The 19,403-nt window shown below is 35.1% G+C and overlaps 1 protein-coding gene across 1 annotated transcript; it reads right to left on the minus strand.

Annotated features, from left to right (window-relative positions):
• Nucleotides 1-9,261: 9,261 nt before the first annotated feature.
• On the minus strand, nucleotides 9,262-18,564 carry LOC136814238 (neuropilin-1a-like). The gene is made up of 16 exons (XM_067070752.1): nucleotides 18,356-18,564; nucleotides 18,033-18,058; nucleotides 17,273-17,331; nucleotides 16,566-16,734; nucleotides 16,178-16,346; nucleotides 15,672-15,829; nucleotides 15,161-15,304; nucleotides 14,426-14,576; nucleotides 14,104-14,175; nucleotides 13,603-13,727; nucleotides 13,002-13,148; nucleotides 12,351-12,528; nucleotides 11,598-11,682; nucleotides 11,230-11,276; nucleotides 10,736-10,993; nucleotides 9,262-9,919 (listed from the first exon to the last, which is right to left on the minus strand). The coding sequence occupies exons 1-16, from the start codon at nucleotides 18,387-18,389 to the stop codon at nucleotides 9,837-9,839; spliced, it is 1,905 nt and encodes a 634-aa protein (XP_066926853.1). The 5' UTR covers nucleotides 18,390-18,564; the 3' UTR covers nucleotides 9,262-9,836.
• Nucleotides 18,565-19,403: the final 839 nt, after the last annotated feature.

The raw sequence follows: 19,403 nt of genomic DNA on the forward strand, positions 1-19,403 counted from the left end.
AATCTCTAGAATTTTAATCCCCTAAAGATCTCACTCAAAATATCTTCATTTGTTTGCCAAAGTTGGATTACCATTAATACCTCTAAGGTCGGCGTTTTAAAGAGCAACCCAGCTGGCACACAACGTTTTCTCAATGTTTATCTCAACGTTCACAACATCCATGTAACGTTAGACAAACGTTGAAACAACAGCTGGGAAGGGCTTCATTTATGGTTTAAAAAATAAGAACCAGCTAATTTTATTAGATCCACTTTCAAAATATAATTCTTTGTTGAAATTATATTCACATAAAAAAGATAATATCCCTCCTCCAGCTTAAATTTTGAGCGTTCGTAGCATAAAAACTAGCCGTCCCGTTGCCGTCCGAGACGACTCTTTACAATGATAAATATCTATCCTAGTCAAAGCCATACCTAATATTCCGAAGCGGAACTTGATCCCTCTCTGCTTCATGCTCACAAAGGGATCGGTCAAGTGAGAAATCCAGGGAGAGAAGTCACGCACCTCACCTTCGGCTGCAGTCAAAAATTTACTTACAGCTTTTAGACCCTTTAGATTCTAATGGCTGTTTGTAAAAGTTTGAGAGCAGTTTTCTTTCTTTATTCGTTTATTGTTCTTATAAACACATGACTAAAATGGATAGAATGTGAAATAAGAGGAACTACTCAGCAGTAAGCCATACAACTTTAGGACAGCTTTAGAAACTTATTTAAACCAATTATTAATGCAATGCAACTTATGAGAGTGTCACGCTATCCATGAAGGCGCGATCTATATATGTTGCTTGCAATGCCTTTGCCTGTATTTAGCTAGTTATTTGACCAATTGGTACTCTTAGGTTCCAAATAAACGCCCCCACCCCGCTTGTTAATTTTTCAAAAATTTCCCAACCCCCGGACCTTATTCAGCCCCCCCCCCCCCGTTTACAAATTTTTAAGAATATTTTCAGCTGTCAAAGAGAAGGCCCCTTATTTTGCTCTAAATAGTCTGATTTTAGCCTATATTTACCTTATTTTTGGGTTTTCAGAAGTACAATTTCCAACCCCACCCTGGCAATTAGGTCCCCCCCCATTTATTAAAATCTCGAAAATTTCCGTATTTTCAGATTCTACAAGATTTTTCCTTATAGACACAGTGGGGATATATAAATAATGGACTCAAACTCGATGGGAATACAGTAGATATTCCCATCTATAGTTTTTATGACTGGGGATTTCAATTCTTTTGTTTTCAAATCAGAAAATTCATTGGAGATGGTAAAATTAGCACAATATATTGCAGTGAGGATTGGTTTATCTGATATCTCGGCCAAATTTTTCAGTGGTAAGGGTTCCCATCCAGTGGGTCTGTGAGAAGAGGTATCTAAAGTTATCCATCAAAGTTTGAGTGATAACATTATTAGAAAGAAGATCTACACTAGATAATCTGATTAATGGCTTCCCGTACATACTCATTGGCCATATACTAAATTTAAAACCAAAACACCAGATTAACAAACTTTGATGTCTAGATTTGTCACCGCAAAAAGAAGCTACCAAATATTGAATTGTAAAAATAGAACAATTAATGGTAGACTGTCTAGCTTTGTTCAGCATATAAAGACCCTGGGTTCTTTCTTAATATATATTTTCCTCTAGCATACCAAAAAAATATTTCACTTGTATAATACACGCTGTTTTATAAGAACATCCAAAAATTTTGAAGCCTTCGGATGTTCTTAACTTTTTGAATTTAAAGCCTAAAAATGTTCTTAACATGTTCTTATTTTGACCATTTTGTGAATCCAGAGGTATATCAAAGACCTTTAAACTGACTGCCATCTGATAAAGAAAAGAAAGCAAATAAACAAAAACCACCATCACACCTGAATCTTCTTACATTCTAATTTAAGGCAGGTTTCAAAAATCCGAATATCGCTAATCTCTAGGAAATCAAATCAAGCAACCATGCTAATTTCTTTAAAAAAAAACATTTCTTTCCAAATTGCAAACAAAGTTTTCTCTCTTAGACTTACTGTACAGTATTTGGCTGCAATAGACAGTATGTAGATAGCTTTGAAGCGTACATACATAGTACAGAAGGTCTGTTAGTAATTGTTTTTCGAATAAACAAACTTCCAGGTAGCAGTTATAGTTGATAAACAATGACAAAAATAGAAGCTGGGTTTGGGCGGGCTTTATTTATGGGTTGCTTTTCAAACTTGGAAGCCTTAAGATGTTCTAACTATTTGAGGTTTAAGCTTAGAATACTGTATGTTCTTAAAATATTCTTAATTTTCATCATTCTTTGAGTTTTTTTGTGTAATTTCCTGAGAAATCGCGGGTGTTTTAAAGTTTGCGAATCATTAAAATATTCTTAACTTGTTCCTACTACTTCCTTATGTTCTAATGAAGATTTTCTTCTTATTGTGAAGCTAATCATTGATGAATAATGCCAACACGATATTAATGAACTAAAAGATGAAGAGGCATCAATAGAGTGGGGCTCAGGCCCTAGAGCTCAGACCCCTGAATATGAGCGAGCAAAGGAAAAGGGTCGAAGACTTGGAAAGGAGAGATCGAAGGAACAGGGCTTGAAAGAGAGAACTTAGAGGAAAAGGAGACTGTCGTTAATTGAATGCCAGAACTTTAACTTACTTGATGTTCATTATGTTACACTTATTTGATAGTTATTACTTGATCGGAAAAACCGAGGGGTAAATCACTGAAAAAAATCACGTACACCTTTTTGAAAAATCAAAAAGAAATCAAAAAGAAATCAAAAATCAAAAAGAAATCCAAAGAAATCAAAAATCAAAAAGAAATCAAAAAGAAATCAAAAATCAAAAAGAAATCAAAAAGAAATCAAAAAGAAATCAAAAATCAAAAAGAAATCAAAAAGAAATCAGAAATCAAAAAGAAATCAAAAAGAAATCAAAAAGAAATCAAAATGAAAATCAAAATGAAAATCAAAAAAAAAGTCAAAAATAAAAAAAAAATCAAAAAAAAATCAAAAGTCAAAAAAAAATCAAAAAGAAATCAGAAATCAAAAGGAAATCAAAAAGAAATCAAAAATCAAAAAGAAATAAAAAAAAATCAAAAATCAAAAAGAAATCAAAAAGAAATCAAATTCAAAAAGAAATCAAAATCTCATACACCTAATTTTTAGTGATTTACCCCTCGGGAAAAACAGAACTGATGTTGACTGAAATCTATTAGTGTGCCATTAAAATACGCATCCAAAGACTTATCTATAATAAGGGACACCCTGATCGAAGGAACAGGTTAAGTGATTTGAGATGTCTCCCTCAATAGCTAAACCCCAATCGCCCAACTTCCATTCGTCACATTGTAAAAAGAACACGTAATCTCTTTGAGGTCGAAATTTTCACCTTTGAGGGTCTTTCGCTAAAATTTAGTCATTTAAAGGATCAGACTTCAGATGTCCGGTTAGCACCATACTTGATATTCTCCGAACCCTGGTGATGATGGTTGGGTTGAGGTGGAGGAGAGATGAAGGAATTCGTATGGCTTGGTTACCTGATTGCTTAATATTTTACTGACCAGAATGTGAACATTGCTTAGATGTAACGAAAATATGGCGATAAAAAATTGTTTCAAGTTGATATTTGGTACTTTACAGACCAGTTCTATAAAATACCTATTCGAATTTTCAGAAACACGGGACCAATACTTTGGTATTTGAGTTAAAATTTGGACTACATATGGCAAGAGTAAGTGCAAAATCTAGATAAGTACTTAACAGACCTGCCAGTATTGAAGGAAGTTGCTTGTTTTCCTCAGGCCTAGCGGAACAATCGTAAAAGTGAGAAGGCTGAAGGCTCAAATTGAGATAAAATTCGCTAGGAATTTGAGAAAAAAAAATCTCATTTGCTCAAAATTGAGGAGGTTGAAGGCTCAAATAGAGATAAAATTCGCATGGAATTTGAGAAAAAAAAATCTCATTTGCTCAAAAGTGAGGAGGTTGAAGTCTCCCAGTCTCCCCACTTCCGTCAGGCCTGTTCCTAAATAACCATTGGTTTTTTTCCTATTTAAGTGCTGTGCAATTGACAGCGAGCTTTTATCACCAATACCGATAACACTTGAATTGAAGACCGAACTTGTTTTTCTTAAACCTATAAAAGAGGATCTCAAGATTGTTTTTCCGCATCTATGGATCGATTTCAACAGTTACTGCGTCGGCGTTCAGCAAATATTTATTCACATAATAGCGTTGTCTTTCCAGATAACAATAATAGTCTTATTACTACCGTGAAAAGCACAGCTCAAAATCATATATTTACGCTGTGCCGACGAATCGAGATTCTATTCAGCGCGCAATCAACGAAGACAAAAGTAACCATGACGACCATCCAAGATCTTGGATGAGGTTCAAAGTTGACATTTTTATTCCCGTCGTTGAAAACACAACAAAAAAAATCATCAATGCTTTTTAAAAAGAGTCAGTGATAGAGAATCATAACATAAAGTATGTCTATTATTTCGATTCAATTGAAAGTGAAATTTCCATAATTAATAGTTTAGTAATTACTGTTATACATTCGGGGATCATGTAAAAGATTTCTTTCGAAAGAAACTCACTTCGATTACACTTGGAGGTTTCTGGGGAATTCGTACATAGTAAACTGCATACTGATACAGTTTGCTAGACATTAATAAGGTATTATTTGCTCTTCATCTCTGATCCTTTCTACAATGATTAGATTGACACATGCGCGATAAAATTTCTATTATCGGTCTTCAGAGGTTAATATATTCTTTGAAAACTTAACCTCTGATACTCAGGGTATCTTATTACCACTTTCCATTTTAGTCATACATAAAGGCTACTTAATATATTGTGTAGTGTATGTAGTCCTATAGTTATGTACTCGAAAATAGTACTTAGCTCATGTTGAATGACGAAAAAAGAAAGGGTTTATTATTGTTTTTTGATTTTCCCTACTTAGTCATCGAAAACATTGCTATTAAGATGTTTAGTTTGCTTAACCCTTTAAGTGCCATTGTCGGGTATATCAGACATGGGCTATGTAGGAGGGCGAAGCCCTCCTGTAATGCCCAGTTTGAGTTAGAAATCGTCATTTTTGGTCCAACTCGTTGAAATAGGCTTCATTGTTAAGCAAAAAAAATCAAAAGTGAGTCTTTCCAGCGATATTTTAAGCCAAAAAATCAAAAGAATGTAAAAATTGGACAAAAATCCACTTTTTTGAGATTTTGAACGTTTTTGACCGTATTGGTCAACGATGAGTGATCCAAGAACCTCCAAAATGGGGGAGGGGGGAGGCGCGTACAGGGTTTGCGATTTCCAAAATACCGAATAATTTTGCCAAAATTTCCGAATTTCCGTAAAAACATACTTGCAATTCCGAGACCGATTTATTGGGTATTTTTCCTCGTTTTGACTAATTTTTCATCAAATTTGATTTTTCATACACGTATGAATACCGAAAAAGGGGGATAAAAACTTTATAATACCGTAATTTTAAAGCAAAAATTCATGGATTTCCGATACCGAAACAATTTCAGAGTTCCGAAATACCGAGGGAATTTTGACCGATTTCCGAAGAAAAAAGGGTCGATTTCCGCAATTCCGAAATACCGTACGCCCCCACCAAAATTGGCCCTGCTTTACCTGATTCTGTCCTCTAGTAAATGAATTTGAAGTTTTACCACTGGTCACCTTTCCCTCATTCAGGCAGGTCCGCGCAGAGTAATGTCCGTCGGGATAATGTCTGCCGGGGGAAACATCGTCTAGGTATAGTCGTACAAAGTACAAAAACAGTAGTACAAAAACGAATGAGGGAGAATCGTCCATTCGATAGCCGTTCGTCGGAGAAAAACTCGTTTGGGAAAAGTCGAGTTCTATGAGTTCTCTACAGGTGGTTCACAAATATTTTTTGTGTTTTGAGCCATGGAAAATGGCCATTTATTTGGCCATAATAAAACCGTTTCATGTATAGAAAATGTATTTTCGTAAACATATGTGTCCTTTGAGAATTTAATTTGCTGCCAATCTCGGTTTGAAATTTTTCAACCCGACTAGACAGGAATTGCCTCTTCACGTGTCCTCAAAGAAAGTACTTTTCGACTTTAAGGGAAGAAAAGCAAAGTGCAAACAGTGCATTGTTGTACACCAAAGTATATTTTTCATTTTAATGATCAAATGCCTGCTGTAATAGAGCGTCCCCCAGTATAACGCCATAACACGAAAAAAAATTCTTTTATCAATCACTTATCACGCTTTTTGGAATCATAGTTCACATCATCACTCCAAAAAAGGCCCAGTCACAACATCACGCAAACCGCTGGGGGGACTCTGTATTAGAAAAACGGATCTCGATCGTCTCTCACAAGCAATGTTAGGATTGAGAATACAAACAAAGCAATCACTTACGAACAACAACCATTAGCTTAATTTGATTTCTTCTGTTGGACCACCACATACGTCTTCTGATGAAACAGCGTATATCTCTTTCAAAACCTTTACGTAGAAATATACAAAGCTATTTTAAAAACTTTACAGCTCGGACTTGGTGTCAGGTGCGAGCGCAAGGGTATCGAACGTACGCCATTTTTCAGAAAGAGTACCGCAGAATGATACAAATATAAAATCCTTCTCGGGGATGACTTAAGCCTCAACTTTGGTGCCACAGCTTCCGTGAATCTCACGATATGGAAAGAAATTAAGAGGGTTTCTGCTGACGAAAAGGCTTCTTATAGGAACTCTAAGAAGTATAGAGGTCTGCAAATCAATCTATGAATTAAGTTGGTTCATTTCCTGAACCAAGAGCTTAAAGTTTGATGTTACATCCTTACATGGATGGAAATTATGCACCAGCTTCTCTGAAATCTAGTAGGCCAATACAAAAATAAACATCAGACCAAAAATTTCGTGATTCGAGAAGAAAGTGTAAGCTGACGAGCTTTTTATCTCCGGAGATGGGGGGGGGGGTGTCACTCAAATTAGGCCTATAAAATCGGAGCCTTATAGAGCAGAGAGAATTTAACCAAATTTGAGTAAAAATCGGCCCTTACTAAGGTGCATTTTCTTGCTAATTCACGTATGAAATATAATTCTACCTAAAATTAATTATATTGAACAAAATCAAATTAAATATTTTAACACTAGCTTAAGAATATCATGTGTGTTTGCTTTTCAGTTAAATGAAAAAAAAGAAATCTAAAGATTTCGCTTAGTTTTGTGAAAAACATGTGTATAAATCACACAGGCTAACGGTAGTGAAAATTAAATGAAATGTATATGTTCCGTTCATCGATATTTTATTATTTTGAAAATTCAAGATTGGGCTCTTCCAGAAAAAATACGTTCATTGGGTGGATGATATTTTTTTTTTTCAATGAATTACCCCTGGACATTTTCATTTTTCACCCCATGGACATGGGTTTTACCCATTGATTGGCAATTATCAATTTAACCCCCTGGACACCAAAATTTACCCTTGGACATGCAGATTATTGCAGGCTCATTATTATCTCAGTTTTTTAATTATATCTTTAGTTTTATAGGTATCTCTACAAAAAGCCATGGTTAAATTATTTTCAATTGCAGTATTAACGTTTCTTTTGGTCTTATCAGTGGATGGAGCTAAAAAAGGAAGCGATGGAAATAAGAATGGCCCACAACATCCCATATGTCAAGGTACACAAATTTCAAATTTCTGAATTAGTACAGTCAAATCTAATTTTTTTCATCCTAAGAAAATTGTTGGTCCCTTTTAAGGTCCAATTGGAGAGAATCAAAGATCCATATTAATTGAGAATGTGTCCATTCTATTACATCTATTACAAGGGGTACCTCTCGTAGCTCCTCTAGTGTTTAAGATATTTGTGCTATGAAATAGGGGTGTTAAATAAGTTAGAGCTCCCAATATAAATTTTAGCCTGTAACTTTTTCATTGCCATTCTAATATTTAGTACTGCCACCAACCCAATTACGAAGATTTTTGGGCAAAGGTCGTATCCGAGATGGTAAAGTGATGAGATTCGGTATGGGAAAGAAGACAATTTGCATGATCTGCAAAGATGGTAAGGTGAAAACTTATAACCTTCAAGCCACCAGGAATAATAGGTTTGATAGTAGCCCAGGGTCACTTAAAGCTTTTTTTATAGACTGGCTTTTTATATAACGGCGCGATTAAGTGGCCCAGTAATATATGGTAATTTGCTTTTGCTTAGATGCACTGTAAAACCAGATTTTAGTTGTTTTTGGAAGGTAAAAATAGTATGAAGCAATGTTTTTATTTGAGAATAAGGGATTGCAAATCTGTTATTGATGTTTGTTTCTCATTTTTGATTATATCTTTCAACTCCAAGTAATTTTATTGTTATTTGGATTTTTAACATTTTCTCTCAAAATGGCAACCTCGCCAAACGCTCCTAGTCTACTTCACTGGACTCAGCGTCAAATTTTAGTTTGATAGGAGGTGATGGGTACGACAGAGCAAAAATTCGAGACAAAATTTGATCCCTTTATAGTCAAGTAAATACATATTTTTTTAGTTTTTGGCCGAAAGTTTCTAATTTCCTACAGAAAATGTATGCTCTTTTGAGAGAACTTTACTTTTAATCAGTAACTATAAAGTTGATTCTGGGTATCTTATGAGTTGTTAAAAGATTCTAGATCTGTTGAAGAAGATACTTAACCTATTTTTTGTGGCATCCACCCTTACTCCCCGGGAACACCGCTATTCATCAATCGGTCAAATATATAGTTGCTGATAGAGTGAACTCCCTCTAATTCGAACCTCTATTATTCGAATCTTTCTGTAGTTCGAACTATAGTATTTGTCCACTCAGATGGAGAGTCTTCATAAAACACTCTCTGTAATTCGAAGAAAGTTTTTTGTCCCTTGAAGATCGAATTACAGAAAGTCAACTGTATAACAAAATCTTCGGACGAGATGGAGTTTTTACAAGCTCTTATTTGATTTCGTTGGTCGTTAACCAGTAATTTTGTTACTTTTTCTAAAGAACGCGTCATGTCTATTATACTTCAAATGACCAATTATTAAACCCCCATTAAAGTATCTTATAAAAACTTCATCTCATCTGAAAATCTTAATTTTTTTCATTTCAAAGGTAATTTATTGCCGGTCAAATGCAAGATGACCAAAGAACAACGATGGTACAGTAAGAAGAATCAATAGAAACATAGATATTAACACCAAATGTAGACCGGCTTTATATCACGCGGAACATATCAACAAGAGTTATCAATATAATTTCAACTGTCTTTATTTTCAATAAAGATTTTACACAGTATAATTTCTTTTTTCTCAATTTTGATATAAAATTTCGTCACTTTTGATTTAAAAAATAAATATACTACTGTAATCCTTAAAAGTTAATTTCTACATACAATACAATTGTGCACCAGGTGAATTATGAAAATTAATGTCAGCGAAAAAAAAACTTTAGAGGCAAAGCTTACTTGTATCAACGCTTTGGTTGAGACATATACATTCTTCTCCAGATGAAAATAATAAAAACATCGTTATACATCTTGCAAGTAAACACAGCCCTGTGTCACGGTCTTAGTTGGACAGGACCCGGCCCATTGGAAAATTTGGCCAAGATTTCGTCCCCGGAGGGAAAATACTCAAATTGACTTTGTTTTATCCCCATTTAATAAATCAACTGGAAAAAAATTGCATAGCAAAAACACATGAAAACAATAGCATTTTTAAGATTTCGATAGAAATTTTCATCCTCACTCTGGGAAGAAGTTCCATCGGGGCTGTGTGATAGACGTAAGTAAATCTGTAAACAGAATCATTACTTGAGCTCCAGGTTGTGGGGAAAAAACGAGACTAAAAATCAGACCACGCAACACTTCCACTGAGCACTCTTTGTCCAATCAACGCCTTGAGTTGGTTTGAAGAACAACCCTTCTCCTGAAACTGTAAAAGAAACAAAAATATAATTTTACTTACTGCACGATTTAACGTCTGTGGTTGGACGCCTCCCTCCCTCTGATGATTTTACACCAGGCTACCCGATCGTTAGTCATGTCGACAGTCTCATGAATAAATTTACCTTCAGCTAATACCCTGAATTCCCCTTTTTGGTAAGCATATACAACAATAACCTATCCCGATCGGATGCTACTTAGAATTTCAAACCAACAGGCGTTTGCCTTTCCTGAGACACGGGGAGGCGGGAATGGGCTATTCCAAAAATAGTTTGTGCCCCCTATGTTGAGGAGGTGTGACGTCCACGGTGGTCTGAAAAATTAAAAATGCAGGGTGGTCCATTAAATGAGGTAAAAAAACCCAGGGTTGTCGATAAAATAAATTTTGAAAATCTAGGGTGGTCGCAGTAAAAAGAGGTCGAAAATCCAGGGTGGTCCAAAAATGAGAAAGAAAATTCAAGGGAGTCCTGAAAAATCGAAAAAAAAATCCAGGGGTCACTTTTTCCAAAAAAGACCTCGACATAGGGGGTACAAATTTTTTCTGGAATAGCCCAATAGTGCTCATAAAGAGTTGCTGTGGGAGGAAGATTCGGAAAGCCAGCGAACGTACAGTAGTGAACCCAGTGAGTTCGCGAGTTCGTTGCTGAAGTAAATCTAATTTGAGAATAAAGTTACATTCAGTTAATACCCTTTGATACCCTTCAAAACGTCTTTGGGATTTAAGGGTTGGAAGTGAAGGGATATTAGGTTAGAGGTATTAAAGCTCTGGTGAAAGATATACAATATTTAAAACCAAAATATATACCTCCCCATTCAGTTCCCTGTTGCGTTTGCCATCGATATTTATCCAAAGGTGGAAAAGTGTTTGGTAAAAGATCATCAATATTTACTGCGTTGACATAGTAACCATTTTGTTGTTGTTTTGTCAATTCACTGGGTGAGAGATTGTACCAATCAACGCCCAGGTTTTCACTCATCACGATTTGCATGGCACGATTGACACCGAAGACACGTGTTTTGTTCTGTTCTTTTGATAAGATGGCAACTACATCAGGATGAATGGCTAAATGAGATCAAATTGAATTTCTTTAGTGACCGTAAGTGGACTAACTAACGTTTGGAATTTTTTCACGAATCAAGAATCTAAAATTTTCGCGTAGTTTTAATTTTTGCCCAAAATTCTGATTTTTTTTTTTTTTTTTGCGAAAATCGTGAAAAATTACTCCTTACGAAATTTATTCAATCAAGTTATAGTGTTGGTAAGGTTTTCAGAGATCCGAAGTTTTTGAAAAGAACTACCTCGCCACCCATTGCCACCATTTGTAGCATGGCAACTTGACTTCTCTCTATGAATTAAAAAATAAAAAACATTTACGAAAAAAGTTTATCCCTGGGGTCATATTTTTCGTCCAGGGAGGAGGGGTATCCTCAAAAAACTAAAATACAGCGTCAAGGTCAGTGAAATTTTGTGAAATTCCAGGGATGGGTCTCATAAAAATAATTAAAGCTCTAGGGTCTCTGAAATTTTTCTTTGCAAATCTAACTGGGTACCTCCAAATTACCAAAGAATTAGGAGGCTACCTAAAATTTTGGAAGGATTTCAGGAGGGTTTGACATTCAATATGGGTAAAATCATTTCTGGAATAGCCTAAGTATTATTTCCTTACTTTTCTTTGTTGTACATACAAATGAATACATCATCAGTTACACGGTCTGTCAAATATGATCTTCTGGATAACTCCACTGGTGTGTCTGCAAAGAAAAAAAGAACGCCCAGTTAAAGTAAATGACTTTCCCTCCTAATTATTGACGTAAATGCGTAAAAGTAGCGCCGTTAAATAAAGGCGGGCTTTTAGAAATTCTCTCAATTGTAGGCCCAGGACATCGGGAAAAAGCCAGCATTCGAGCTGGGAACCCATTTGTTCGTAGACCTGACACTTTCTAGTACTCGAACATCGCTCCCCAAAAGAAAATGTAAAAAGCATTAAATTTTTGTTGACGTTCGGCTTTTTATTTTTCAGTGGTTTGAGCCTCAAACAGTTTTTACCCTATTCTCATTCAATAAATCAAATATATTTCATTAACAAGTTAAAAATTTTCATTAACAAGTTAAAAATTTTCTACACATTACTAATAGTTTCAGCTTACAATAATCAGATGTAAATGAAAATCAAAAACATACTCTTTCTTTCTTATTCTCTTTCTTCTTTCTCTTTCTAAAGCACAAATTGCAAGTTTTGTTACCATCGTTGTATGGGCGGGCCCATATTCTCATATTCTCATATTCTCATATTCTCATTCATAATCAGGTATTTTGGCTTCTTACCCAATTCTTACTAATTTGACCCAGCTTTGTTCTTAAACTATTCGAATTTCTTGCCTTTTTTGAGTCTGATTGCTGTTATAAAGAAAGAGTGTACCTTGATATTTGAAATTATCTTCTACCATACATCCATACAACTCTACTCTCATCACTTTAAATGTAATGAACTCCTCGGGAACAATTCTGATGTAGCGTCCTTCAATCTTGACATTACTTTGGATTGGGACTAATGCACCAACAGCAGCTCTGGATGAATCCTGAGGGCCTATGAAGGACTGTAGACTGGATGAATTAATACATATATTTCTGATTGGTTCGAATTTATTGACACTAATAAAATTATCAGCTGTAAGTTGTAAAGCAAATAACATGGGAATAAAATCACGTAAACTTCTTCGAGTAATCACATGTCTTGACTGCATTGATATAATTTTGCAACCCGTGTATTGTTTTACGAGACAACCTTTCCAAAAAAATAGCTCCAATCGGTCGGTATCTATTGTGAAAGATCAGAGCCAATAATTGGTATCCATTAATGGCTTCACCGTATGGGTACAGCACTGTAGGAAGCATTTTGCTGTTGTGGGGGCTGGAGGTTTAGTGGAAATATTTTGAAAATTAAAGTTATTTAAGATGGTCGGAAAATGCAATCAAAATGAAATGCTATTTTTGAGAAGAAGAATTAAAACTCAAAACATTATTTGAAGTGGGCAAGGGTTAGCCCGTGGTATAAAATAATTCGATTTACCTTTTCACCGAAATTGCTGACAGAGTTATCAATGATTTTGCTAAAGTCTTTTCCATTCTTACTGAATCTTAAGTGAAATGTTTTGACGTAGAAACTTGAAGTCGTACCAAAGGTTGGATAGGAACCTTGAATTGCAATTTTCTTGATCTAGGAGTAAATTTTGTATTTTTTTCAAGCTCAGAAACCAAGTTTAATTTCAACTCACTCTTAAAAATATAATCAAAATTTCTTGTCCCCGCTGGGAAAATACCCTAATTGGAAATCGTTTTTGATTTGGTATCATTCTCAGTTAATTCAATGGAAATTATGCGAAAATAGCAATATAAAACCATCCCCATACTGGATTCTTGCAGCTTGGAACAATAGAATTCTCTCATTGGTATTTCGATAGGAAATCTTTATCCCCACTGTGGGAAAAAGATCCCACCAGGATTGTGGGTGGGACAGGGGTGTTGGAAAGATTCCATTTTATATTTCATAATTGATGTCTCAAGTTGCTAAGTTGACTGACCGTGGAGCCCATGGAACCAATGGAAAATATTTTGTATAATCCAATTAGATTAAAGGTCTATCAATCAAATAATTGATTCTATCCATCTACCTGACTCAATGATCCTAAATCAATTTCCAAATGTGATTCTTCAGCAGTATTGGTCTCCTTTGCTTGCCAACCGTGTGGAAACTCACCGGCTTCATAATTCAAACGTGATTCGTTTAGATTCGAACCTGAAAAAGACTCTAAATATCTTTAAGGGAACTCATTTTTGAAGATTCAGAGCGAAGACTGAAAAATGAAGCTCAAGTTACTAATCTTTTGAATGAGAAAAATTATGGTGCAATAATTCACAGAAATAATACGCATAATTAGGTTCCGCAGAAAGAATTGGTCCCGATGTAATTACAAACGATGATATAGGTAGGAAATGTTAAATCTCTCTTTTGCTTATCTATTTTTGTTTTGATGTCAATTGAACCTTGTTTAGTCCATTACTGACGCCAAATGTTTAGCAAAAAACGAGTCTCCTGTTTGCAAACGAGAGGTGCCAATTGGGACCTTCCAATTGAATCAAGTAAAATCGATTCTTTCTATATTTTTTAATACCTTGGAAATTTTGTGAGAGTGAATTGATTGTGATTCTTCCATCTTCCATACCAAGGGGATCAATACAATTCCCTAGAGAAGAACCATTATCAAAATTATCTTAAATTGTATTTTACGTGAATCGACAGGGAAGTTTTCACTGTCTTTTTAAAATGTAGAAGGAATGAAGGATGAAATTAGTTGAATTTCGCTAGAAAGAATGAAAACAGGAAGGAATGAAGTCAAAATGTCTGAAGTCATTGTATAGAAATTCTCAAACAATTTTAGGCATCGTTTCCTTGTAAATTTATTACCAGTCCCCTCAAAACCCGAACGCACTTACTTGTGTGTTTGATAGCACATCCAAACAATTCAAATCTCAAGCACATTCCACCAACCCATTGAACCGGACGAATTCGGATGAAATTAGCCCGAATCGGATTCGACATCCAATTTTTCACTTCTTGACTTTTGTCAACATTACCAGTGAACATCTAAATATTTAAGTACATAGCAATTATGCGCCTTGTTTAAGTGAAGCTTTATTAGAGGCATTAATTTCCCGAAGAGGCTAAAGTGCAAGCAGCTTCTGGTTCATATTGGAAGTTTATCGTGGTTTGGATCACGAGATTTACGTTTGGCTACGTTTTGAGAGATTCTTCTCCCATCATCGGGCAATGTGGAGGATGTTTTCTTCTTTTCTTCTGGTTCATACTCGTAGAATGAAAAAAAAAGCATTCGTTTTGCACCGCTTTTTATGCTGCATTCTACGCATAACAGAACAGTTTCTTTGTTATACGAGCGGTATATTTTTCGAGATAACGCAAATAACCCCACCAACAATATAGCTATGGCCAAAAGGTCTAACCGAGTCGAATCTCCTTTGCAGGATTCGAAGCCACCTTTCCTGTATAAGTCGCACGTGTCGCATGGTTTTCTTAAAAATGCTAGACTGGAGTCATTTATAATCCGTGTAATAAGAGTTTTTTAAGGCTTCAATTTTTCTTGCTTGGAAAAAGATTAAAGATTCGCTTTTTGCCATCAGTTTGAGACTGAAAAGCTAAGGCCCTATCCTCACCTTAGGGAATCCATTCTCAGTGTACATATACCATTCATCACCATCTAAACTGTATTCAACCTGATATTGTTCCACCCACATCTCTTTCGATTGACGTCCTTTCGTTGACAATGCAGTGATCCGTGACTCATACGCGAGATCAATCTGAAAGAGAACGTAAATAAAAGAACTACTTTAGAAGTGTAGCATGCTACAATCACAACCGAAATAGTAGGCAGTAAACATTTATTTTTGCTGTCCTATCTATATCCTATCCTTTAATGGTTGAGTATGCAGTACTGTCCCCCTCAACCATTGAAATAAGGGTGAGGCTTTAGGGGGAAAGAAGTGAGTGGATTAATTGTTTTTTTTTGAGACTGGTGGCTATATATTATTTCAGTGATTGCGACGTCATAGAAAAATGCATTAAGCATGATTTTGCTTAATTTATCTTGCATAATTTCAAAAATCGTCTACCAAATAATTGCCATGTGTAAACAATATCAAAAAGTACCCAAGCAAGATATATTACCTGAATATATTGATTTTGGTCTTCCTTTTGAGCACACCAGGCGTCTCCGTCAGCACTGTAACGCGCGCGTGTTGGCTCGGATACGATGTAAGAGGAGGTACTGGAAAGCTGATAAGACTGGATCGAGCCATTGGTCATTCCTAGTGGTCCACTACAACCTTTTGGTTTTGTAGTGAAATAAACCATTAAGAAGTGTTACTTATTATCTTGTTGTTTTGGGATAAAATTTATTTGATGAAAAAAACTTATCGACCAAGAGGTGAAAATGCTAAACTCGCAGATATCTTGACTTTGGTAAATAGTTAGATAAAAATACATGAAAGTTTATTTGGGATAGAAGAAGGTTCTGCAGGCTGAAGGTCCCAAACTATTATCCCTTCAATAAAACGAGAATCTAACCCAGCTGAGACACAACGTTGTTTCGACATTCATCCAATGTTCACAACGTCTATATAGCGTTAGATGAACGTTGAAACAACATTGTGTGTCAGCTGGGAAATAACTACCTGCAACAGTGAAAGGTACATTGTAAACAACGATGTCATTTTGCAGACCGTTGTACGATAATTTGACAGGTGTAACGATGTGATGTCGTCCTGTCGTAATGTCAGCATCGGTAAGCATTAGATCGTAGGATAAAGACATTGTGTTGCCAATTTGGATGTTATCCGAAGGCTGAAAAAAAGATCGATGTAGGATCTTTACGAAGAAGGTTTTTTGACGTAATGACCATGCCTAAGGTCCCTTATTTTCTGCGCCAAACTTAAGGCCTTTTCGGACATTCCATAAGTTATACGAGTAGATACAGTATGTTAAAATATTCGAATTAATTATTGGTCTCTTCAAACATAATCAAACGAGCATTTTCGTATTTTGCGAGACTTTCTCCCTTACCTTAAGCTGAATTGTATTAAGTTCGTTGTCAATTACGGTTGTCATAGATACAGGGTCTACCATTTCAAAGGTGACATAATAAGGTAGAGATATTTCCAAAACAATGTTATTAGCTTCCTGGGAGGAGCTGGAATCGTGTTGAAGCTGGATTGTGTATCTGAGTGAATCACTAGAAAGAAAAAAACAAAAGAATTACGTTTTTTAAGCATTTTGCCTTTATGTTAGATTCGAAGTCGGTATCGAGTTTATTTTGGCTGTGTTTTCAGCGACGGACATGGTTAGCTTTTGTTTCGCCTAGATGGACTCATCACAGGGGATGGTGAATCAGCATTTTAACGTCCTCGACTTTCCGAGTCAGAACTGCGGAATGTTCTGCCGTCCTCAAAAAGGTAAATACATAAGCTTGATAAATGAGTGAAGATAGAGAGTCTATCACCATATTTCCCTAATTCCTTGCCTGGCAGTGTTTGGGATTCAAACACAGTACATTGCGGTGCAAGTCGTTGATCGAAACCTTTACACTACCAATGTATACCTACACTTGATATTTATAGTAGAACTAATGAACAAGATTTTACCAGGTCTAACATTCAAGGGTGCACAAATACCCTATTTTAAGAAGGCACGCGAAAGAAGGCTCGTAGAAATTAATGGTAGAATACAGTATCCAGTACTGCTTTGCATTCAACGAGACAAAATATACTTACTTTACGCTCATTTCAGTGTATGTCAATTCATGAGATATCTTTAGCTCAAGTTTTACACTCTACGAGAAAAGAATAAAATCAATATTGTCATTTTGATTGTAATATTATTACAATTGAACGAAAGTTACATGGGACTTGTTATAGACAGTCGTCACAGGTTAGATTTTAGAGAAAGCTAAACTGTGATGCTCATGGAAAGAGAGATAATATCCACGAGAGGCAAAGAGTGTAAGCAAGTAAGAAAGGTGAAAATCAGTATTGTCATTTTGATTTCAATATAGTGGTGCAGTTTAATACGCGGGATAAGCTTATTGGGCTATTCCAGAAAAAAATTGTACCCCCTATGTTGAGAAGGTCTGGTTTTTTTTTCAAATTTTCAAGACCGCCCTGGATTTTTTCACTATGAAAAATTGGACCACCCTGGATTTTCCTCCTCAACATATGGTTACCACCCTGGATTTTTTTTCCATACCACCCTGGACGTCACACCTCCTCAACATAGGGGGTACAGACGATTTCTGAAATAGCCCATTACTAATAGCTAACTTATTATAAAAGTTGCAAGGGACTTGTACATTAACATAAATCTAGGTTTGAGCAGAGATCCGGAAAAAAAATAAAAGCCGAAGATGAAAAATGAACTTTTACGATGCCCTCGGTCAAAAATTTCTGATAATAAAACAGCGGGGAAGACCGAGGGTAAGATTTTGACCTCAATTAATGGATTCGAAATATTAGTATAAGTAAAAAAGTTCATTACCGTACAATGTCCAAGATTCAAAATCGCTGAAAAAGAAATATACAAATAGTTTCAAAAATTTTTGGAATGGATGGCTTAATTTACCTACAAAATTGATAAAGAAAAGAGTGAAAAGCATGAAGTATTTTTTAAAGACGTTTTTAAATTTTGAATTTTCTAGCTTTCACGATGGACGGTTAAAAGGATGGCTGGGTAAAAAGCATGGTGGTGAAAAAGGATGGGTGGTGAAAAAGGACGGGTGGTGAAAAAAGATGGGTGGTCAAAAAGGACGGGCGGTTAAAAAGAGGAGAAAGTATTAACATGATGATAAAACAATATTTTACCTTGAAAGACGAATATAATGACAAGAATCTTCATTTTCTTCTTCGTTGGAAAAGTATTGACGAGAATTTTCTTTATTAAAAGTAATAATTATTGTATTCGTTTATCCTTGACTTTTAAATATGATGTAAAATTATTTCACTGGAATAATTTTGGTATTGAATCAATCATGTCCATTAGAAATATATATACAGTATATTACATTTTTTTCATTTAGTCATTTCTGAAGACTTCCAATTAATATTACTCAAGGTTTTTCCCCTTATGGTGATTCCTTCTATTCAAGTAACAATGAGCCAATCAAAAGAGATGTTGCAAAAATAAATAAAGAGGTGGAAATGAAGAAAATTTGAAAGAAATAAAAGAATATTTCCTGAAATTCGTGGATTTTTGAAATCCCACCTATCAATAAAGTAACGAACATTTTTTATATGAAAACTCTAACCTCAGCACAGTATGAAACTGCTCAATAGAAAGCATAAAAAACCTCAATTTTTCGATCCAAAGTATATTAAAACTCTATTTTTTCGGTTATGAAATCCACATTTCTTTTTTTCGGATAGTTATGTCTTCAATGAAGATGTTTGAGGCCTGATACTCTCATAGGGTCTCCATAAAATATTCATGAAAAATTTAAAATTAATTTTATATTACGATTTAAATGTTTTTTTTTTTATTTAAACATTGCACTTATAAGCATATCTAGGCTCAGATAAATGGCAGAAATTTAAGGATTTAAGCATATACTAAATATTACCTTGAGCCTACGGAAAATCTATTTTCCTGATTTTAGCTGATTTTAGCTGGGATTTTACGGATTTTCAGAATTTCCCTAAAACTTTGCTTAATACATAAGAATCATTCAAGTATTTTTAGGTCTTGTCAATCATTCGATCTAAGCATCTTCGAGTCTGTTTTTGGATATTTGTATATTTTATAAAAAACATTTATTCTTAGATTTTTACCTAAAGTGAAATGTATCTTTACGATGAAGAAAATGATGAAGTCATAAAATAAGACGTTTCGTAACAAACAGCGTCACTTCATTTC

The sequence above is a fragment of the Clytia hemisphaerica genome, unplaced genomic scaffold, assembly GCF_902728285.1.
Source record: "Clytia hemisphaerica strain Z4C2 unplaced genomic scaffold, Clytia hemisphaerica genome assembly, whole genome shotgun sequence".
Taxonomy (NCBI): Eukaryota; Metazoa; Cnidaria; class Hydrozoa; order Leptothecata; family Clytiidae; genus Clytia; species Clytia hemisphaerica.